The sequence below is a fragment of the Archocentrus centrarchus genome, chromosome 12, assembly GCF_007364275.1.
Source record: "Archocentrus centrarchus isolate MPI-CPG fArcCen1 chromosome 12, fArcCen1, whole genome shotgun sequence".
NCBI classification, from domain to species: domain Eukaryota; kingdom Metazoa; phylum Chordata; class Actinopteri; order Cichliformes; family Cichlidae; genus Archocentrus; species Archocentrus centrarchus.
Genome location: NC_044357.1, coordinates 14,710,736 through 14,734,537, shown reverse-complemented (window position 1 = coordinate 14,734,537; position 23,802 = coordinate 14,710,736). Strand labels below are relative to the sequence as shown.

Here is a 23,802-nt window from a genome sequence, read left to right as displayed (position 1 = left end):
CATTGCTTTCAGACTGGCAACCATTTTTCAGAGGGCTAACAGTTTTTCTCTGCTTTACATTCGCATGAAGCCTAAAGCAAAGGGTTAAAAAAATGAAGGCTCCAGCAGATGGTTAAATCTGAAATTAAAGAGGAACAATGCAGATTTCATCTTAGTTACTGTGAGATTTGCTTTTGCATTTTTCACATATTTGCATCGAACAAGATTCGTCCATACCACTTGTTCTTTTTTTATGATATGCACAAACAGAAGCTCAAAGAGCAGCTTAGGTCAGGTATTTAAAAAAAGAATCTTGCCCTGCCAGTTTAACAGTGGCCCACTCTCACTCAGATGATGGTGATGTTTTAATATGGAAAAATAATGTATGACCATCACCTGTTGACTGTGGCAGTTGTTAGTAAGATTAGCCACAAATAAAAAGCTTTTTAAAAAAAGAAGTGAACTTTCTATCAATCTCTTATTTGACCCTCGCCTCGTCGGTGGTGCCGTGACTAAGGCAAGATTTATTTATTGTTTTTACTTTGACTGGGGAATTGATCCTGGGTCTTCAAGATGTCAGAATTAATTTAAACTGAGAGCAGCCAGGTGAAGTAGTTAAGGGAACTAATATGCACAAACCTTGAAACATTATGAGACTTAACAGTGACTGTGATTAGACAGCAGAATGATTGTGTTTGTTTAAAAAAAAATCATAACAACCCCCATTTTAGGGTTTAGAATTTACAAGAGCAAGGTATGAACGCTTAAAGAGATTCGCATGTTAAATTGGACCTTGTAACTCTGTTTGCTTGGCTTGTAGATTGAACGCATGGAAGATTTAGGTGCATCTGCCTTATTGACACAGTACCTTGGTGTTCTTTTTCAGTACAGCTGGGATGTTTGTGTGGATAGATTGGAGGGTTATGGTAATATGCCTCTCAGAGTAACAAATCCAAACCATCTGCCAAAACACTCACAGCCCCTCTGTGACCCTGAGCATGGCTAACAGGGTAGTCAGCTTAATGTGTACGGGCTACTGTAAATCAACAGGCTGTCGTGATACTTCACAGTCGAGCAGCAGACAGGATTCAGCATTTTGAGGGGCTGATTCTACATTTTAGCTTATAAATGTATTTGATAGCTAAAGTTTGAAGAGAAGAGTTTACACTAACTCTGTGGAGAGTTACGCCTTTTATTCTCACATTTGGATTAATTTATAAATGAAATAAAGAAGAACCAAAATATTCATTGATAAGCTTTAGAGGTGACATTTAGGCATATATTTCAGCTTTACTTAGCTTTGATGAAAGTTGCATTGTTCTTACTACAACATAGTATATGTTTCTTTGAAATGATGTGTTCCCCTATTTAATCCACAAGACAATTGTGTTTATTCTCATCCTCACTTTTCTAGTTTCTTGAAAAAGTTCCCTAAGCAGAATATTATGAATTCCTCTCATGCTTTTTCCTTCAGTGTAATTCATCTTAACTAAATATTTGTTTTGTTTCCTCAGGGAGACAGAGGAGCTCCTGGGCCTGTTGGACCACCAGTAAGACTAAGGCAATCTACGCTGAGGCCACATCGTTGTATCTTGTTGCAATCAAATTGAAAAGTATAGTTAAACTAAAGCGTTGCTGGAAAACAGGCCACAGTAGACTGAAACCTAAATGGTATCTCATAGAAAGTAAGCATTATCGCTTTAGATTTTTTTTTAAAAAAAGCTGAACATCCAGTGGCCAGACCATCAAACAGCTGGATCCTTGTTGCAGTAAACTCAGCTGTGATTATTATATTTACATCCATAAATAAGCTAAAAATAAAAAATTCCTGTTTCATTCATTCTGTTTATTTCTGTACCCAGGGCCCCCCAGGCTCCTTTGATTTCCTGCTTCTACTGATGGCAGACATCCGCAATGACATCGCTGACCTGCAGAGCAAGGTGTACGGTCGACCAATGCACTCTCCAGAGGAGGACTTTCCTGTTGTCCCAGACAGCTGGAGAGAAAACCAGGACCGTTTAGATACCGGCTCCGGCGAGGACTCTAAGGAAGCTCCACCTCGAACAGGCGGAGGGTCCAAGAGGAATAGGAAAAGGAAACCAGCGCGAGAGAAAACGGGCTGAACGAACTGGAATGAATGAAAAGGTGGTTTTAAATACTTTGTGTTTGGTGTGAATGTTGGAATGGTTTGTCTTTTTATTTAACTTCTTTTTAAAAAGAACATACTGTATGCTGTTTGATCACAGATTTTCTATTTTTGTATGATATGCAACATAATGTGTTCTATTTTTTAACAAAAATGAGTAGACTGTGCCAACGCATGTTTATTTACTGCATTTTTCAGAAACATATTTTCCTTTACACCACATTAAAGGAGTCTCTCATAAGAAAAAAATTCTCATTACTTCATAAAAGATGCAAACAGTGCATCAGTTTCATAATTTTGTGCTTGCAGAGGAACTGAAGTACCAAAATCCAGAATTTTATCTTCTAACATTAGTGCATTTAGCTTTCATCTATAACACACCCCCCGCTGTTATTTTTTTCATTGTGTTATAGCAAAGTAATGATTCAAATAAATTTTGGATATACTGCTGTAGTCCCCCTTAGCAGCAGTAATTAAAGCTGCAGCTGAGGATTAGTGATTACTGTTTCAAATGTCAAAAAATGACAGAGCACCTTATACAATAATACAGCGTCACTCAGGGTGAAGACTTTGCTTATCTTGTTAAACTTGGAGGAGCTTTTTTTGGTAATCGGTTTGCAACCTGTAACAGCATCAGTGTGAGAAGATGGTTCAATTTAAATTTTGTAAAACTTTCCATAATCAGTTTCTAGATCTTACTAAGAAAAGTAAGATGCTTATTTGTTATCAGTGCTTCCTTTATAGCGAGTAACGTCATGTGCTGTGGAGTCAGTCGAAGAGCTGCGTTAGGGAGTGTGTAGGGTTGTTTTTGTTTGTTTGTTTATTTTACCCTGTAACTTGATCATAAACTTCTTAAAACTGAATTACATCTCCTGTCATGTGCGCCAGACTTAAGTTACTGTCCCTACAACTGATTAGTGGCTTGTTTCAAGACTGAGAATGGACGCCACTGCACTGACAAAAAGAATAATATAACTTTTAACGTTTTAATTTGTGGGGCTGCAACACTGTATGTGGACTTGAAATGTGTTCTGCAAAATATACTGTATGTTGAAATGATTGCATGTCTTTAAATACTTCATCCCCTTCGGTCATGATACAGGAAATTTGGTGGGAAAAAAAATTCATCTTCTGCCTAACATTATCTTTTTAGGTAAGAGATGCCACAAAATGAATATTAAAGTGCAATAAATAACTATAGAAAGTGATGCACACAGTTGTGTATGCGGTGGCTGACGGGGGTTAAGCAGGAATGGAACACAAAAATAAAAAGTTACCAATCAAACCTGTTATCAAGCCTGTCTGAGGAGCGGCAGGCTCTAACAACAGTGTTACTGACAGCTGCAAAGCAAAATGCGAACAATTATGCGCCGTAAAGTCAATAGTTTGATTTGCTTTGGTCAAGTGTGAGTTTTTTATGGCATTAAAGAGTGATTGTGCTTTGCAGTAACTGTAAACTATACTTCGTATCTCATATAACAAAGCAGCCATAAAACTTTCTCTGCAAGCAGGCAACTGTCAGAGGGCCGTGTGAATGATAGCTGACTGAATTTCTAATGTAGTTTGATTTTGTTCGCCACCAGAGGGAGACCTTCTCAAAGCCAAACGTGTAAAGCACTAACGTGAGTATGCAAATTACAATATGTGTAAGCAGTCTGATATATTAAAAAACTAACAATACTATTAATTCTATTGATTTGTTAGCAGAAAAGAAGCACTGTACAGAGTCACAAGCATACAAGATGCTCCAAAGGATGCTGTATTTAGTACTATTTTTCAAGGCTGGAGAACAGCTTAAAAAAAGTATTTAATTCTCAGTCATGAGACTAATAATATGGATAAAAGTGCACATAATCACCATAAGAAGAAAGTTGTTTGCTGATCATTGTGGATTGGAATCTGCCCGATTCAACTGTCTGATGGTCAGTCAGATAAAAGCCTCAGGAGACGAGAAACATCTGTCTTGGCTCATCTGTATAGGCTTTTTTTTTTTTTTTTTTTGGTGCTTGATCAGTACACGATACCTGTGAATAAGTTTTTGAAGCCATTATCAAAAATAATGTCACCGAGGCTTACCCACTGGTATGTAAAAAGGCTTGCTTGTATTTTTTTTTCTGTTGGGCTTCCAGCTGAAGCCATGAACCCAGTTGTTTCAGTTTTTCTCTTTGGCTTAACTTGCATTTGTCTAAATTTCTCTTGATTTGAAAGAAGACAAGTTGCAGATGCATTGTGATCCTGAGAGCTTCACCAAAAAAAGGTGATGTCATTTGTACTGTCCTGAATAGCAAGACTGTGCAGCAGAATTCAAAGCGTCCCACTCAAGAAACTCATTTACCAGCGCCGGCAAACATGGTGTTGCTGTCTCTCTGAGTACAAATGCAGCACAACCGCTCATCACATCTGTCAAGCAGGAACAAGAACTTTTAAATGTAAATAATTGTATTATGTGATTTATACATTATGTCTGTTAATTACATCATGTCAATATGAAAAGGTTTTATCATTTGAGATTAACATTATTTCATAGATTTGCTTTTTTTTTTTTTTGTTTCATTTCTGGATATGGTTTTCTAATCATAAAGTACCATAAAGTAGTATTTGTCCAATGATCAGCTGGACAAAAAGAACCCAATAAAGCACCTAATATGTTTATTAGTTAGAAAGCATGCTTTGGGGTATATGTGAAATTATTTTGGCATAAAGACTGTAATTTATATTATACTTATTGTAGAGTTTATCTTCCTGTAGCAATGCACTGATATGCATTCCTTATTATCAAAAGACTGTCCAGAAAAAGCTTTTTGGATGTGTGGTTATTCTTTGGTCATTCTTCAGGGAAAAAAAAAAAAAATCCAGTACCCTTGTGAGTCCTCTAGGTGGCAGTCATTTCTCAGCTCTGTGCAGCGTGTGCTGTTTGATTCCAGGCCATTAAATGGTGCACAGCACAGTGCTGACTGAACTCATTAAACTTTGGGGTGTAGTTCACAGGGAAGCACGCAGAGACAATCAAAACACCATGGTGAATAAAGCTTTGTGGGAATGTTCATTTAGCATGAGTAATGTGTGCATGCCTGTTTATGCTGGGACTCAGTGACATTACATTGTCAAAGATGGACCTGCAGGCGTCAGAGTGATTATTTTGTTCCTAGAATTTTTTTTTTTTTCCAATTTCCTTTTAAGTAACATTCACATTCTTTGACTTTTATATCAAAAATATTTTAACCCACTGCACCATTTATGTCATTCACAAAGACAAAAACAGTTTTGTTCATTCTTTGACGACACAAAAACAGAGATATATCCAAACGGTTGGATGTTTAGGATTTTGGATGCCACCCTCATTAAACACTGCATCATTGTTAACACATTGTGTATTTGTTTCACAATGAGCCCATTTTCCCACAATGCCGCGTGTTATGATTTGCATTTGATTAAAGAGGGACCGATATTAACGTGGTGCAAAATCCTTTTAACAAGCTGGGGTCCTCTCGTCCAGAAAGAGACAAAACCAGAAATCTTGGCAATAAATTTCTCAAATATCCCTTCTGGAAGTAATTAATCACCACTGTACAAGGACAGACCTTAAAAAGGATTTCAAATATTTGCTGAAGTGCCCCCTTGTTCCCAATTATATCTCCCTGCTTGCCCCATTCATTATTTAGAACTGCCCACAAAAATATGCAACGCTAAATGGGAACATGCACACACACACTCACACAAATACACCCTAAAGAAAATGTTTAATAGCAAAAGGATGAGTGAGTTACTGTGTTGCAATAAAAGCCCTAATGAGGTAATTTTATTAGTAGCGGCTGCCCAGAACTGTTGGAAGCAGATGGATGAAACAAACAGAGAGAGGCAGCATAAAGAAAATTAGTGTTACCCAATTCATTAATTAATGCATTAGTGTGGGCAGCAAATTAACTGCCCCAAAAAATTTTCTATTCAGGGAAGATTATGATGAAAAAAATACATTGTTGCCCTTCAACGTAATTACAAGACAGTGCAAATTCAATTCTAATGAGGCGAAAGGCACCCCCTTAACATACATCCCCTATTTCCCTCTCTTAAAGGGCTTGCTCTTGTTGAGGCCTAAGTTTAAGGAAGTATTGAGAGTGAAGGAGACAATGATGAGAGATCGGCCAGGGTCTAAGTGCTTTCTGTGCTGCAAACAGGTAGAGAGGATTGAATGGCTCTCTTTCTGGGACTCCTGGGGGGCCTGTCTTCCCAGCACAACAACACTTGGCCCTGAGAAAAGGGTCCGCTGAGGAGCCTGGAGAGTGAATGGACCTGTGCGGGTCAGACTGAATGGCCACAAGTTCTCCTGTGATTAAAATCGATGTTGTGCCAGTCCAGGCTTAACACATGTACACAAACACACACGTATACATGGAGACACAAAAACACACGCAGACAGCCCTCACCCTTCCACCTCTCCCTCTCATTGAGTTATCTTTACTCAGGCTTTGTCTCCTCTAATTGGAGCTGATGAGTGACTAATTGGTAGCTTTTTTACAACACCCAGTACTTAAGCAATGGCAAACCGAGTGAGGCAGCATGAGCGGAGTTAATGAGAGGCTTTGCACAAATAAAGGCTTTAAAATGGGCCTGTTTCACAGAATGGGAGAAAAGGAAAGTTGAGGATATCTTTTGTGTCCTCCACATCTTTCACTGATGTGCAGGTATCTAAAAAGGAGAGGGAGTGGTGGAGGGCACACAGTGGCTGCTGAAACGTTGAGCACTTGTCTGCATAAAGGGATCTGTTCTGTATTGTTTGGGGCCCATCGTTTAGTGTGTCTGTTAATAATGAGAAAGGGCTGCTCCTCAAATGAATGTGGCAAAGTCCTTAGTGGACAATAAGTGCCCTCTCTTCCCCAGACCACACTGGACTGTGTTGAAGCAATCTGAAATGAAGGTTTAGCCCTTCTGCATTGTTCCGGGTGAGTGTGTGGCCTATGTGCACAGAGCTGAGCCGACAAATAATACGTTGACAGAGCAAGTCTATGCAGCTCTGATGTGGAATAATCATTAATCATTATTGGCTTAAATGATCACAAAAAAAAAGTTCAAATCTGGGTTTAGGCATGATAAATAAAGCTTCTGTTTCTCTTCTGCACGGTCAGCGTCAGGCTCACCGGATGGCAATTAAAATAATAAAAAATCACATTCACCGGTCCTTTAAGGGGAGAAGAGATTTAAATAATGATAGTAAAAGTACGAGCACAGTGGGACGTTTCCTTAGCATGCTGTCACACCAGCAGATATTTAGCTTATGTGATAATGGAGTGCTTTGTGCTTTCCAGGTATGAATAAAAACCATGAAGGAACAGGCCTCATTTACCTAAGCCATCATTCACACCAGGTGGTGACAAGCCACTCTCCCTTTCCCCTTAGTGCAACATGGCTAATACAAACATCTTTAGATGCCCTCATCCCCCAAGAACAAATGGCCCCATGCACAACACAACAGGTATTTGTTTTATCTGTTAAGGCCACAATACACAGAATGACAGGAGGACATCCACCAGTCAAACCCAGGAAAAATGCCAAAAAAACAAAAAGTACCGGCTCAAACCCTGTTTGCATCAACAGTGGAGTTTCCAGTTAATGTAGCACACTCAAAAACTCACATCAGCTTGCTGTCATTTTTAGGATTATATTTAGTACAGTATTGTGTAACTCGCTGGCCAAATATTTGTCCTGACTCATGTGATAGGCTATTCACAGTTTCACTGACCCATTAACAATCCACAGTTTCCCATTGTTCACTTCTAAATGGATCTATTAGCACTGCTTTTGTTATTCAAATCCCACATTTCCCCACAAAGAGCATGGTTTAACTCTTTAATGAGGACTTCCTCAGACAAAGGACAGATGTCTCTATTTTCTCTGCCCCTACAAATCCACTGGAAAGATGTCATGAGTGGTAAGAGTTAGCACCGCCTTCACAACTTCATATATTAGCTGAAGATTTTATTGATGCGTTTTAATGCTGTTTTCATGTTTCAGTCTGTCAATCTTAATTTTACTCATTGATGCAGCATGCTATTTTTTCTAGAGACCGTTGAGAGTAATCCTTTATAATATATTTTTTGTTTTCAGAGCTGTATGCCGACATAGCTTCCCTGATTTAACAACAACAAAAAAAGTGGATCCAGTTTGCCAACAATTGTGCATACCTGTCATATAATCGATTTTATGGTTGTGTTGACACAGAGTGAAAAAAAAAAAAGAATTCACCTCACTCACTTTCTTGAGGAGGTGATCTCCGATTAATCTTGTATCAGCAACTTCATTAAAGTTTTAGTTCTTGAGACTGTCGTTCATCTTACACCGCTCACCCAAGCCAAACATGTGAAACTGGGATGTAAGCTGAACTTCTGCTTCACTGTGGTTTGCAAAGGTGGCCAAATGATTCAGTAGCTAACCCATGGGAAGAAAAAGGCTCCAAAAACCAACAAACCTTTTGTTCATGGCTATTTACTTTTCATGTGAACCTTATCACATGTACAGATCATTTGCCAAATCAGAATAGTTCAAATCCCCTGACTGGTGAAGCCACAATGTCTTGTTTTGTTGGAATCACGGGCCCTCACAGTGATGCAGCATCCCCAGAGGCAACTGAGGGAAAGCGATGAAAATGTCAAAATATCTCATGTAAAAAGGCAAATTACTGGATTGAATGCACCCTTGACTGTGGACCAGAGGTCCAGGGGAATTTTCATACATTTTGCTCAATTACAGAAAAACTGATTAGTAACTTTTTTAGTTTGACTCGACTTGAATCACTCTGAGGGGATCCCCCACCCTTGCCCCCTGCCCCAGTGTGCCAAAAATGACCCTTTGCATACTTTGCATAATTTGCAATTTATTTCTTGAAAAATACACTTTAAATTTTTCTGGTAGTGATTGTGGAGTGTCGAGGCATTCAGTGTGTAATATAGTGTTAATATATTCTGAAAAATTAGATTCTCTATATGCTCCCCATGACCCCCAAAAATGGGGGTAAAATCACTGGTTCTAGTACATTATTCTTAATTGCTGGGGTTAGTGGGAGGGTTTTGTTTTTGTTTTTGTTTCCTAGTGATTATTGCTAATAACAAGAATGCTTCTGATAAAAGTTATCCTTACTATCAATTTAACAGCTGTGCTGCTTGCTGTTCCTATCATGCTCCAGGGTTTGCTATCATCTTACTGGAAGATGTGCACAGGACTTCAAGGTCTCCGTGAACCTCTTTTTGTAAATTTTAAATTGAATTTGCATCATAGCTGAAAAAAAAAATATCCGCAAAAACCCAGCCTATCAGTGGCGATGATGTGGTAATTTGAATACCACATCCTTTGTTGTGGAGCTATGTACTCAAGCACAGGCCTTGAAAACTTGAAAGTTTTACTTACAACTTCTTGTTTTTTTCTTATCATAATTGCCATTGTTTATATGTTTATTTGTTTTCTTATTTACTTCTATTTGTCGTGCTGACGATAACGTCACCGGAGAGCGAGAGGAAGGGGAGGGGGAAAACGGGACCGAAAAATCGTCCAATAAGAAAACGCCCTGTTGGCCCAACAGGCATCCCGTCATGCTCGCGGATTCAGCGCTACGTCAGCAGTGATACAGAAACATGGCGATGCCCATAACGGAGAGCCCGGTTGCGAGCGCTCGTTTGTTAATAATAACTTTTCTCACGACGCTAATATTTCACTGCAGTGTCGCTGACATCGCCGCAGGATCCTCGACGTCAGAAGAGGCTCCTCACCGCCGGTTTGAGTACAAATACAGCTTCAAAGGACCGCATCTGTCTCAGACCGACGGCAGTATCCCTTTCTGGATCCACACTGGAAGTAAGTTTGTATCCAGCTGTCAGCATCACAGAACCGCTACTCGTCAAATTGCTTTGACACCCGTTTCTCGAGATGGCCCGAAGACGGCTGTGGTCGTGGTTTGTCTCGGCTCAGGATGTTCGGAAGCGACAATGGCTCGCTTTGTTCATTCAAACGTGCACTAGGAAATACTTTGATCTTAGCACCTGAGTCCCCGTCTCATTTAAACCCGTGCAGAGCTGAATAAAGCCAGTAAGTCAGATGTCCTGACTGGTGCTGGAGTGTGTGCAGACACAGGCCGTGTAAGTGTTGAACTTTCCTCCTGCAAAAATAGGCCTTTGGAGTCTTGCATCACACTGATTTTCCCTGCTGATACGAGGGAGCTGCACAAGATTACACTGTAAATACCCATCAGGGCTTGTAAATAATGATCTTTAGCATTCTGCGGGTTATTTCCTCAGCTACCTGTTTATTATCTAAAGGTGCATTTAGTATCTGAGTAGAGCACCCAAGATATTGTGAATCAAGTTTTCTCTTGTCCCCTAACAGCCCCAAAGATTACTGTCACGTTTGGATATATAAAAAAAATCAGCTGTTACATGTTTCCAGAGCCAAAGCTGATGTTCTTTTTTGCTCATTTTGTCTCACAAGTGCTCCAAGGTCATGCTTACTTTGATGTGAAACAGCTAAAAGTACACACACACACACACACACACATATATATATATATATATATATATATATATATATATATATATATATATATATAATTATTATTATTTTATTTTTTATTATTTTATTTATTTATTTTTTATTTTTTTTACTTGATACAAAGTACACTTAGTTTAAAAAAACTGTGCAAACAAATCAGGAGCTAGGCAGTAAAGAGCTTATCAAGTAGGTACACTTTGATAATGCTGACGTGTAATAACAATACTACACCTTTGTATAGAAGAAAAAATGAATGGCATTTAAAAAAATGTCTATCCCTATTGGATTCTTTTCCACTAATGTTTCTTCATATAAATCACAATTTCTCAAAGTTTGTGAAAATTTAGTGATGAAACTCACTTTGCGTCTTCTCTCCATTCCAGATGCTATTCCAAGCGCAGACCAGGTGCGCATTACGCCATCCCTCAGGAGTCAAAGGGGCTCTGTTTGGACAAAAAACAAAGTCAGCTTTGAAAACTGGGAGGCCGAGGTGACGTTCAGGGTATCTGGAAGAGGCAGAATGGGAGCGGACGGTTTGGTAAGGAGGGGAAAACTGTGGCGTGGGCTGATTGTGCAGCTGAGGGAGTCCAGTTTCAGTTCTGGGGAATGTCATGCAGGGTCTTTCCACTTCCGCATTGAGTGTGTGCACAGCAGCCTAAAAGCATGGGTCATCTGAACTGAGGTGTGCTTCACGGTCTGCCATGTTTGGCTTTGTGGTTAGCCCACTGTGGCTAACCTATGCCAGTGTCTTCCCTTTCCTCATCGTGATCAGCCAAACATAAACATAAATGTTTCTAAAGTCAGTGGAAAATAAGTTTTTCTAAAATGGTAAGAATATGTAATTTGTTTATACAGAGTTTGTTAACCACTCGTGTGAACTGGCAGTGGAAAAACACTCATTATGGCTGCTTCTGGCTCCATAATAGAAAAACTTGTATTGAGGTTTGTCTCGTGAAACATGTATTCCCTGAGTGGTTGGCAGTTGCTCCTGGAGGTAGCTGGCTGTTGCTGGGCGAAATTAGTTGCAAAGAAGGTGCTGCACCAAAAACCTTGTAGTGATTGCTTTGGTCGCTATTAGATTGCCACAGTTGCCTGTAATTTTTCATGTTTCTCTGCTACTACTTGCTAACTACTAGCCGAGAGGTAGTAAAACTTGAAAAAGCGCAACACAAATGGGAAATGGAAAAGGTTCGCCTTCAAAGTAAAAGTTGTGCCTCAGCGCTGCAGCCAGCATGTTTCAAAAGGCACATACTTTGAAGGTGAACCTTCTCCTGGACAGGGCTTTTTATAGACAAGTCCACCACTTCCATTCAAACGAAGACCATAGCAATATGCTAGTGATCATAGCAAGAAGGTTTGCCTTAGCAATGGATGGTTGCTGGGGGGAGGGGGGGGGGGGGGGGGTAGGTACTGTGTGACTGGGGCTTTAGCAATCATTTTCCCAGTGACTGCCATCAACCTCCAGCAACCACTCGCAACTGCTTGGGGAATATTCATTTTTTCTTCATGACCGGTGATTGCCAGATGGTTGTGTCTGTGTGTCTGGGGGCTTATTCATTTGATCCTACATTGTCACCATGATTGTCACACCATCCAAAATGGCAGACAATTTAGTGGTCATGTGTCTCCAAAACCTCAATGTATTTAACAATCAATCAGCACACAGAATAATTATCACCCTTAGTTGCGAGTGTAGTTTAAATCTGTTATAAATTGTAGCGTCCCAGACCTGACCAGGACTGAGCTGACATGCTACTCTGTAGGTCTAGTTATTAAACTTCAAATACATGCTGAGCACCAGTGTCTTAAAACATCATAAGTGATGATGAAAGAAAACTTACATGCTGACTGTAGTGATGGAAAAGATCTACCCGTCCCTGTCTAAACTGTCAAATAAGAGATAAGATAGTGTTTATTTGTCACATGCGCAGTTATACACAGTACAATGCACAGTGAAATGTATTTTGTACCTGCAACCATATATACACACATATATAAATAAGAAGAATAAAAATAATTCACACTATACACTGTATACTATATACTATACACACTTTACATGGAATTATAGAATATTATAATATTTACATTGTGCAATAATAGTCCAGTTTAGGGCTCAGAGTTGAGCAGACGGATGGCTTGTGGGTAAAAACTCTTCTTCAACCTTTCAGTCTTAGTCCTCAGGCAGCGGTAACGCCGGCCTGATGGGAGCAGGGAGAAGAGAGAGTGTCCGGGGTGGCTGGGCTGTTTTAGGATCTTCGTGGCCCTCAGCCTGCACTGCTTGGTGTAAATGTCCTGCAGGTTGGGGGAGGGTGGTTCTGATATATTGCTTCTGAAACCTGCTTCCTCTGCATGCCCTGTTTCAGGAGGTGTGTCATGCCCATAGGGTGACATGACAGCTTATTGCCTAACGGTAGTTTGCAGCTTAAATATTTTGAGTTTATCTGTAAGAGTTCATATTGGTTAAACTTCTCTGGGGAGCCTCAGTGAAGCTCTTTATCCAAATATGGATGATAAAGAGGTCTGTATTTGATGATTTGTTCTCCATAGTTAGGGGAACCAGTGTGCCACAATTATGACATGAAGTAAAACTCTAAGCTGGCCCGGAACTGAACTGGGGACTTTGAGGAGACTGCTTGTATTATGTGTGTATTGAGATTAATGCTTTTTTCAGGTTCAAGGGTGCTTTATTGTCAAGATAGTTTCTCAAAACAATATTTCCAAAGTGTCAAAATGCAATTTATAATAAAATAAAAGATTTCCAATAGAAAAAAGAGCAATAAGCTAACACAACAATCAGCCTCTATCACTTTGGACTCCCTTGTATCAGGTCCAGGCCTTATCTGTTTAAAAGAAATACAATCAGTGCCATTTTTTTTAAAGGTTCCCAAGCAAGGCACATTGATTGAGGAGGTCATCTAGTACTGCTAAGAGTTGGAGCTGATAATCTTAAGATCGCACTCTGTAAAGTCAGTGCACTGCCTTCCCATTATGGGGCTGTTATTCGCTGTCTTACTTACAGTTTTGATTGGGTGGAAATTAAATTGTCAGCATTTGATGGAGTTTTACAAAAGTCACTCTGGACCGACAGTGAGGATCCAAAGGCGTCTTATACATGGGAAGTTACAGAGTTATTCATTTTGGCTTTATGTTTTTGCAGCTGTTGAAAATTTCAGGTAAAAAGCGTATCTGCGTCAAGATTGTTCATCTTATCTGTAAATGTTTAAAATTATCCACTTTTCCTCCAAATATCAAAATTGAGTATTCTTCAGGCAGCTCTAATCCCATGGATCTCAAACCAACTATTTCACATAAAGGAGTTATTTATGTATTTATTTATATTTATTTATTTATTTATTTTGTCTAACAGGCTGTGTGGTTCACCAGTGCACAAGGCCTTGATGGTCCAGTGTACGGTGCTGCTGATCAGTGGAACGGAGTTGGAATCTTCTTTGATTCTTTTGACAATGATGGAAAGGTTGGTGTCAGCCTTAAATTTGTAATAATCAAATAGCCTTAATGGTTAATGGGTTTAAAGTGTACTGTGCTCTAGCTTTATTGAAAATAGTTTCTGTGTGTTCAGAGGCTTTCTGCTACAGAGATAGCCTATACAGAGAGTGCATATTACAGAGAGCTTTATTTGTTATGTTAAAAATAAAAAAAATAGAACTTTTTGTCACTGCCATACAGGTTGTTGACAGGTCGGTTTATGTGGATTTAAAATTTTACCTATTCCAAATAAGATTACCTAAAAATCAAAGCCGTTTCTGCTCTTTAGATGACAAAAGGATTAACGTGTTTGTTTTCTAACTGTCTTTCCAGAAAAATAACCCAGCTATACTTGTTGTGGGAAACAATGGCAAGCTTGTTTATGACCATCAAAAGTAAGTAAACATTTCTTTTGCTTCCCTCTGATGTCGTCACCAACTCAAATTTTAACAACTTAAAGGAGATTAGGAAATATGATTATATTTGCTTGGACAGTAAATAATCCTCTCTCCTTCCTAATCTCCCTCGGGCGAGTGAAAGCTTTAAATCATTTTTTTCAGTGCCATTCCAGTTTGTCTTAAATTCACTGTTTACTGTACCACAAAGCATATACTTAGTCATGAATGTTATTCACTTATCTAATAAACTTGAGTGTGTTTTCTTCAAAGTTTTACAGCAATCATGAGGATCAAGTAACAGTTGTGGGGGTTTTTTTGTTTGTTTGTTTTCATCCAGCGATGGCACCACACAGGCCCTTGGTACGTGTTTACGAGACTTCCGCAATAAACCCTACCCGGTCAGAGCTAAAATAACATACTACAGGAAGACACTGACGGTAGGAGAAAATAATTAATAAATAAATAATTTAGCATGTATATATTCACAATGTATAGAAAGAAGGGGGGGAAAATGGCATTTTTCAGCCCATAAAAAGTCAGCTGTGTTTTATTTCTTTTTCTTCAGGTCATGATCAACAACGGTTTCACTCCAGACAGAGAGGACTACGAGTTCTGCACAAAGGTGGACAACATGATCATTCCTTCTGACGGCTTCTTTGGCATTTCAGCTGCTACTGGTGGTTTAGCAGGTATTATTCTATTTCCTCCTAAATGCCTCTACAATCTATAAAATCTAAGCTTCAGAAGCAGCTGACTTCATATAATAATCTAAATTTAACCCTACAGTCCCTCTTAGGTCACTTTCAAATGAAACTACACTCACCAGGCACTTTATTAGGTGCATCTTTTTAGTACCGGGTTACATCTCCTTTTAGGACTGTCTCATTTCTTCCTGGCAGAGATTCAACAAGGTGCTAGAAACATTCCTCAGAGATTTCGGTCCATAATGACTTCACACAAATACAGTGAACTCATTGTCATGTTCAAGAAACTGACTGACACGATTTGAGCCTTCAAACTGGTTTCCTGTTCTCAGCTGACAGGAGTGGCACCCAGTGTGGTCTTCTGCTGCTGTAGCTCATCTGCCTCAAGGTTTAATGTGCTGTGTGTTCAGAGATGCTCTTCTGCATACCTTGGTTGTAACGAGTGGTTATTTGTGGTACTGTTGTCAGCTAAACACATCAGATGTGGGGATATAAACAGGCTTTAGTTGTGTTAAGGTCTGCCTTCTCTTAAGGTTTGAAAATAATTAGAAGGAAATATTTAAGACATTTTTTTTTTTCTTGTTAAAAGAAGAAGAATTAAATTTTTATTGTCTGGTAATTTTCTGGTGTAAACACACTATTGAAAGATTACCTCACTCTGATGTCTTTGCAATCTTTATTAGTTTTGCTAGTCTAGTCTTGACTCGTCAAAAGCAACATTTTTTGCTTAATATTGCAATAATACTAGCGGATTTCACAGTAATGTTACACTTCTTTTACTTTGATGCAAATATGAATATCTATTACCTCTACCCGGTTTAGTTCTTGTTACTAGTATTACTGTTTTTGACCTGCTGCTGTTACAAGGAAGTTACTCCATAGCTGTTTCCAAGATACTACCATCTTATGCTTAAACTTGTTGTCAGAGTGCAGTAATTAAATCAGTTTATTTCTGAAATCTCTGGTTTTCTAACTGAACGTTTCTTTTGTCCGTCAGATGACCACGATGTTTTGTCCTTCTTGCTATTTAGACTCACAGAGCCTGGCCAGCAACCGGTAACTACATTTTTCTTAGAGCTCCTAATACTTTTCCAATCCCTTGTGTCTTCTATTTACTCTATAGTTGTGTGTCTGTGTGTGAGTGTGTGTGTGCATGCGTGTATGCACACTATACAGCCAAGCACAGCCTCTATTGAGTTCACAGAGGGGTTTTTTTTTGTCTTTCTCATTGAAGCCCCCAGTTGAATCTGAGATTCCTAAAGAAGAGAAGGACAAGTACCAGGAGGAATTTCAGAACTTCCAGCAAGAGCTCGATAAAAAGAAAGAGGAATTTCAGAAAGAGCACCCAGACGTCCAAGGAGAACCAAGTTAGTTTTCTGAAGCATAATGGCCTAAACAGTCATGTAAAATTAAATTTGAAAAAAAGAAAATGAAAAAGTTTGCATTTGTTTGTCTTTTTACTCTATATGAGTCTGTCATAGATTCCCTGAAAAAAAAAAAAGTACATTTATTTGAAAACAAATTAAATCAAAGTGCATTCAAGAAGAAACAAATCTGCACAAATATTACTTTTCTGCATCTACATGAAAAGTTTAGTTTTTCTTTTTTTAAATCTGGGATATTTGTATCTTTTTTTTTTTTTTTTTTTTAAAGTTGAGGATTTGTATGAGAGCGTTAATGACCGGGAGATCCGTCAAGTGTTTGAAGGCCAGAACCGGATCCATCTGGAAATCAAACAGCTCAACCGGCAGCTCGCTATGATCCTGGACGAGCAGCGCCGATACGTATCTGTTATCACGGATGAGGTGGCCAAACGGGGGACGAACGCTGAGTCAGGACAGGTGGGCACGTCATCAAGAAACAGACTCATAATATGCTAAAGATGTTAGATATATGGCTACAAATAATTTTATATAGTGTAGCTTCTTGGGTTACAGTCATCTAGATAAGCATGTTTCCTTTTTTGTTTGTTTGTTTTTACATTTTGTGTTTGGATCATAAGGCACTACTGGAAACCTGCTAAAACAAATTGAAAGTATTCTATCCTGCTTTGGAAGCATGTGGACTTTGAACTGTATGTGTATCTATGAACTACTGCTGTAGTAAACTTTTCGTATGAGAGGTTATCAAAACATAGGAAACCTTTTTTTTATGACAGCTGTGTGAGATGCTGGCACTCAGACCATTGTGCTTCACTTCTCTCTTAGTTGGATTCTGCTGGTCAGCAGCTGGGCTCCATCGTAGCCACGCAGCAGGAGGTTCTCAGAAACCTGGACGAGCTCAAGTGAGTAACAACAGTGTTGTTGTTGACGTTCGGTTATTCTTTAAAACTAGCTGTTTTTTCAAAAAAAGAAAAAACCATAAAGACACATCCTTGATACTCCAGAAAAACAAGGGAAATCCTGCAGCTTAAATCCATCGCATCATATTTAATCTCAGGAGAGAGTGGCTGCGACGTCACAGGTATCTGCCAACCTGATAATCCAGCTGCTGTAACGACTTCCTCCACAGCCAGTAATGCTGGATTTCTAATTTCTAATGATTCCCTGCTGCACTCACAGGCACGTGCTCACACTGACTGAAAGGCTCAGCGCTCAGAGGGACAAACATCACACTCCCTTGTTCTCACCTCAAAACCATTTTATTAGTTTCTTGTCTCTGCATGATCAAAGAAAAACAAAACCCAATTAGAATACAGATAACACAGAAATAATGCACAAACAGGACAGTCTCGCAGTAGTTTGGACTTCCTTTTTGACAGCTTATCAGCAGGCTGAGAAACCCAAAGGGCAGCTGACTACAAAAGAATCTGAGAAATCTGTCGTACTATAATTCCAGCTCGATGAGCACAGTGATATCTGGCTGTAACGTGATTCTTTTTAAATCATAAAAATAGTTAACTTGTCTACTCTCAGAAGAGAAAATGCACTGAGCTTAAGAGATTTCATAAAGGTGTGCCTTGCAGGTATAAAATGAATTGAAAATGATTGATTCACTTATAAAACGTAAGCCTGATTTGGTGAGCTGTATAGATGTTGTATTTTGTCAATGCGATATATTTGCTTATGTGTTATTTACCATAAGGTCTTTATGGACTTGGTCATTGTGGGCATGCCAGCATATTTAAATATCTAAATTCTGCTGCTACATGAGTGAGTGGATCTGTGTAGTCTTACTATTTTTCAACCATTTAGCACAACTCTTTATTTTCCTTTCAGGAATAGTTAATTGATTTATTTGGGGTACTTTTTCTCAAAATTGAGCTGTATGAACAAAGAAATTGGATTTATTTTTTTCATTAATGCATATCTGTCTTGTGGCTGTCATTTGATTGTGTCCTAATTTTAACACACCATCTGCATAAAGACTTAATCAGAATGACAAGATATTAAAGATTTTAGTTTATGTAACATTAATCTCTCATGTATCACAAAAAAGCAAGCTGTTTATATGCCCTAAATCCAACAGGGCATCCATTCTCAAATGACTGCTTACATGATTTTCTTTATCATATTGTTGACCCATAAATCCCATGGTACTGTAGTCTTAGTTACACATTTGCTAAATCTACCCAAGCACTTTTTTTTTCCCTCTTTTTTTAAAGTGAATGTTATCCTGTAGTGAGTGGGAAGAGATCCAGTAATTGAATATTAAGATAACACATTAGCAGAGTGGTAATTTTAAAATGGGCTGCTACACAGGAGTAAGCTGATTGGCACAGTAACTAAGTTCACTGGCAAAAGGCTGAAGCTGCTCCTTCTAATGTGCTAATGTGAGCAACTGATCTTTGCAGATTTAAGTCCTCCGTTTATCCTGACCCATCTTAAACACAGAGTTTATGACAGGACTTTGTCTCTCTAAACCTATAAAGAGAGCTCTTTGCTCATAAATGGGTCACTTGGAGTAGGTGAAGATTAGATGTAGGGTTTAATAAATGCTCACTTACTTTCTCAAGGGAGATTTTTTTCCCCTCTCTGTGAATCAAATTAGATTTTGTTTGTATGTCATCCCTGTTTCAGACCTCGGCCATGTGGCCAAGCAAGAAAAGGCCCCTTCTTAGCACCATTTTGCTCTTATCAGATTAGTAGTCTTTAAATACATCTGTCATACACAAGAAAAAAAAACATGGTGTCCCATCCATTTGATTTCTTGCCACAATCTCCCTTAAGGCCCCGCTACTTACACTACTGGAATTCTGCTCATTTGTCACTTTTTTCCTTCATAATCGCCTTAGACGTGTTTAAGATGATAGAGGGGAAACTAGTTGCTTCCTCCCTGTAAGTAATCAACTTTGAGAAATTACATTTTGTTGAGAAATGTGATCCTGGCTTAAAAGTCTTTATTCTTTTCTGGGAATGCTTTGCATTGAATTTAGATTTCCTGTACTGATTAAATTGAAAGTGAAAATACAGATTTACCGATTTCACATTCAATCATTGCTGGGCCATGATTGGTTTTTTCTGCTATCTGATGGGGCGAATGTGGGAAATGATTTGTATTAATTTCCATTAGTAAGTCCAAAATGAATGGCAGCTTGACACAAATCTTCTAGACGGATGATACAGTGACCAGGATAAACCAGTCTGAATTGGTCAGCATATGTTATTTTCTCAGACTTTATCACTCTGGACCCTGACTGTTCAGTTACTGTGCACAATGATTATAAGAGTTAAGGGTTATAGAGGAGGATTTCTATACTGGATATAACTCAGAGCAATTTAAAGATTGAGAAAGTAAATTGCTGCCACAGGTGACCTGTCAAAGTTACTAACTTTCTTGATTTCACACAAATCTACACACCGTGTACGACAGTAATGGGGACTGATTTATTTCTCTCCAGCTTTGTTACATTTTCAAACAATATTTTTAATTTTGTCTTCAGCATGTTAGCTGGCCTCTCATAGACATGTAGATGCATAATCCACGCGGTGTTCCACTGTTTCTGAGCCGTTTCTTATCCCTCTGTACTTGTAATCTGTTGTAAGAACATGTTTTTATAAGGGATTAATTTAGCAATCATGACCTCTTTTATCAGATGTCAATTTTCTGTTTTTCAAAGTTTGAGAATATGTAGCCTCCAGTGAATAGGGATTAAAAGATTAATTTTGGACAATTTATGTGGCTGCAAATAAGCAGCACCTCACAGCATATTTACTGTTCATCATGTTTCCCCACATGAATTTACTCAGCAGTGATTTATTTCAGTCCTTTTGGAGGTTCCTTAATGTTAATGTTCACAGCGGTGGCTCTGCAGTCTGTAAACTTGATGTCTCTCTCTCTCTCTCTCTCCCCCTCCCTCCCCAGAAACTCCTTTCATGAATCACTGAGACAGATCGGCTCTGTCCAGCATCAGGGTAATCCAGTCGGTATGGGGACATATGAGACTGTTCAACATTTCAACGACATCAAGGAACATCTGCACACTGTCAAAAGGGACGTGGAGCACCTGGTCCAGCGTAATGCTCAGGTATGGGCCAGAGTTTGAACTCTTACTTGGAGCAGTTTCTAAAACAGATCCAGAGTTGACTGAACTCGCTGCGCTGCACTTTCTTGTTCAGAATCCCGCTGACAAGGTCATGAAGTGCCCCGAGGTGCCTCCCATGCCTTCCTGCTTATCCACTGTTCATTTTGTAATCTTTGTTGTCGTCCAGTCAGTCCTGTTCTTCTGCTACATCATGTACAAGTAAGATGTTGGTTTTATTTGGGTCATATTTGATTGGAAATCTAAACCGTTTTCTAATTCTTTACATCTTTTCCTGCTTTCTCTCACAGAAGTCAACAAGAAGCAGCAGCTAAGAAGTTCTTTTGATGACCTGCATTCATAAAACAGTGTATATGAGGGAATGTCCAGTTTCGTAATTTTTTTTTTTTTTTTTTAATGAGATTTGATTATTTTCAGTCTAAGTTATTTTATTTGAAAAATTGGTTTGTTGTAGGTGTTTGTTTTAATTCATTGCAGATTTTTAGTTTGATCAGTGTGCGATTTCTGGATTTCCAACATGATGTAACATGTTCCTTACAGTATTCCTGGTTGGCCAGATCCTTAGATTTTTTTTTTTAAAAACCTGAAATCTGCCACAGTCCTATTCCCTTAAACAAAACCTGTGTTTTGAAATGTGCAATTTTGTATCAAATGCAGCTGAACTATTGATAATGTAAACCCAGACATTGGATTTCTGGGTCCATTTATCTGTTTTGATTGAGTCAAACATGTCAGAATCTGACATATCCTCTGCCTGAGCAATTTACATAAACAACAGTAAACAGATAACTGTGACATGGCTGGTTACTGTATTACATGAGAAACACTCCACACATGATGCATCTGTGCCAAATAACTTGTTTTCTGGTTGTCCTTTCATAATCTCAATTTTCCTAGTTACCCACTGCAGTGTATATATACAATTCCTGGACACTATTTTTTTTTTTTTTTTTTTTTTTTTTTTTTTTTTAATAACCTGTCACTAACCTGTCACTAACCTGGACACTATTAGGTACACCTTGCTCCTTCGGCCTCAGACATCAACAGTTCTCAGGGAGCTGCTGCTTACTGGATATACTCTCTTTTTCAGACCATTCTCTGTAAATCTTAGAGATGGTTGTTTGGGAAAATCCCAGTAGATCAGCAGTTTCTGAAATAATCAGGCCAGCCTGCCTGGCACCAACAACCATGCCACCTTCAAAGTCACTTAAATCCCATTCTGATGCTCACTCTGAACTTCAGCAGGTCATTTTGACCATTTCTACACGCCTAAATGCATTGAGTTGCTGCCAAGTGATTGGCTAATTAGATATTTGTGTTAATGAGCAGTTGAACAGTACCTAATTAGGTGGCCGGTCAGTGCATTTGTAATTGCATCTCTTAATTTTCATTTCATTTCATTCATTTTATTCATTTCATCCCTTATTTTAACACCTGTTCATGAAAAGCATTTAGTAAACAGTTCACATTATGTAGTTGGGGGTAATAAATTTTTTAAAAAAGGACAATAATGAGATCAGATTATTTGACTCACACATGTTTAGTGTCCAGACTAACGGATATCAAAGCAGCATAACAGAGCCTAACCTAAGTGTGGGCAGCTGTGGCTCAAGAGGTAGGTCGGATTGATTCTAATCCACCGGTCGCGGCAGGTGATTGCCCCTCCCTGAGCCTGGCTCTGCTGGAGGTTTCTTCCTGTTAAAAGGGAGTTTTTCCTTCCCACTGTTGCCAAGTGCTTGCTCATAGTTGTTTTGACTGTTGGGTTTTCTCTGTAATTACTGTAGGGTCTTTACCTTACAATATAAAGCACCTTGAGGCGACTGTTTGGTGTGATTTGACGCTATATAAATAAAATTGAATTCCCCAGCTTCTCCAGTCTGCAGGGCAAGATACTGAACCTCCAGTTGTCCCCAATGCATCCATCAGAGTGTGAGTGTGCAAACGTTAGACAGCACATAGGCATGGATTAAAAAAATAAATAAATTTTAAAAAATTGTGTGTGATTGGGTGCATGCTGCATACAAATCTTGCAGTGTCTAATTAAGTAGTCATGGAAATAGTGAGCAGGTATAATGTTCACATCTTCATCATCATCATAGTTATGTTAAAATGCAAATATTTGCGAATTAGTACAATACAAAGTACAGCTGAAGCTTATGAGAGTATAATTATTTAGGACAAATTAAAATGTTACCAAAAAAAAAAAAACTGATCAATTTCAAAGCAATCGATCAAATAGCTGATCAGCTATTTTCCAATCTCAATGCAGCCAGTATGGGAGAGGTCAGGACTACCAGTTCATCTGCAAACCACAAGTGTTTATCCCTTCAGTCACAATACAAGAATTTCAGTGGAAAAAAAATCATTGTCTGCCTACATAATCTTTTTAAGTAGGAAATGGTTCATCGCTTGAATTAGGTACATTTTTATGCCCAAATGATTCATAGGTCAGTGTTAAATGGCTACATTCCTGAAAATGGTCAGGTACAAGGACTGGACTGGAGTGGAGTGAAAATGTAGCCAATGTCCAAAGAAAAACTTTGAATGACCTTCAGAAAGTTTGGAGAAATATTGAATCAGGACTTGACAAATTCATGGTGGGAACCATTTTTTTTTTTTTTGACAAATAAGAATACCACAATGGCGCATATAAATAGATAGATAAATAGATTAAACAGAAGATGTGTGCAGGTTTTGGAGCCACATTTATTGTCATCCAGATAATGTCTGCATCAAAATAGCGTAGCTCCATTACAGTCCAGATGCTAACCTCTAGTCCACTGAAAAACATTTGATGCATTATGAAAAGAAAAATATAAAAAGGAAACATTTGTCTTTCAAAGTTAGAGCTGTTGAGCTGCTTAGTTTCCAAACAAAGAGTATTGTTAAAAGAAGAACCCCCTGGTCAAGGATTTTCAAATGTGTTCCTGACATCAAATTGAAAATGAGTATGTATTTGAATAACATTATATGAATTATGTGAATAACATTATGTTCCAATGCAAGGTCCTGCTGAGAAACCTTGTATTCCTGGCATTCATGGGGATGTTAATTGGCCACCTCTCACACCAC

General features: G+C 38.7%; 2 protein-coding genes across 2 annotated transcripts in view; both read left to right on the top strand.

The window, feature by feature from the left end:
• The window catches only part of ccbe1 (collagen and calcium binding EGF domains 1), a 37,274-nt gene extending 33,920 nt beyond the window's left edge, over positions 1-3,354 (top strand). The window contains exons 10-11 of the mRNA XM_030742894.1: positions 1,494-1,529; positions 1,842-3,354. Of these exons, the coding sequence (XP_030598754.1) occupies positions 1,494-1,529; positions 1,842-2,102 (297 nt within the window). The 3' untranslated portion in view covers positions 2,103-3,354. The remainder of the gene's footprint in view (positions 1-1,493; positions 1,530-1,841) is intronic.
• Positions 3,355-9,732: 6,378 nt separating this feature from the next.
• lman1 (lectin, mannose-binding, 1) lies at positions 9,733-21,525 on the top strand. The gene is made up of 13 exons (XM_030742502.1): positions 9,733-9,967; positions 11,041-11,195; positions 14,028-14,135; positions 14,480-14,541; positions 14,882-14,981; positions 15,110-15,233; positions 16,246-16,304; positions 16,483-16,615; positions 16,902-17,089; positions 17,456-17,532; positions 20,553-20,715; positions 20,807-20,931; positions 21,021-21,525. Exons 1-13 carry the CDS (start codon positions 9,748-9,750, stop codon positions 21,055-21,057), a joined length of 1,551 nt encoding a protein of 516 aa, XP_030598362.1. The 5' UTR covers positions 9,733-9,747; the 3' UTR covers positions 21,058-21,525.
• Positions 21,526-23,802: the final 2,277 nt, after the last annotated feature.

Coding starts and splice junctions, on each gene's coding strand:
- lman1 (XM_030742502.1), top strand. CDS start 9,748: ATGGCGATGCCCATAACGGAGAGCCCGGTTGCGAGCGCTCGTTTGTTA. Junction 16,616..16,901: donor AGACGTCCAAGGAGAACCAA/GTTAGTTTTCTG, acceptor TTTTTTTTAAAG/TTGAGGATTTGTATGAGAGC. Junction 17,090..17,455: donor CGAACGCTGAGTCAGGACAG/GTGGGCACGTCA, acceptor CTTCTCTCTTAG/TTGGATTCTGCTGGTCAGCA.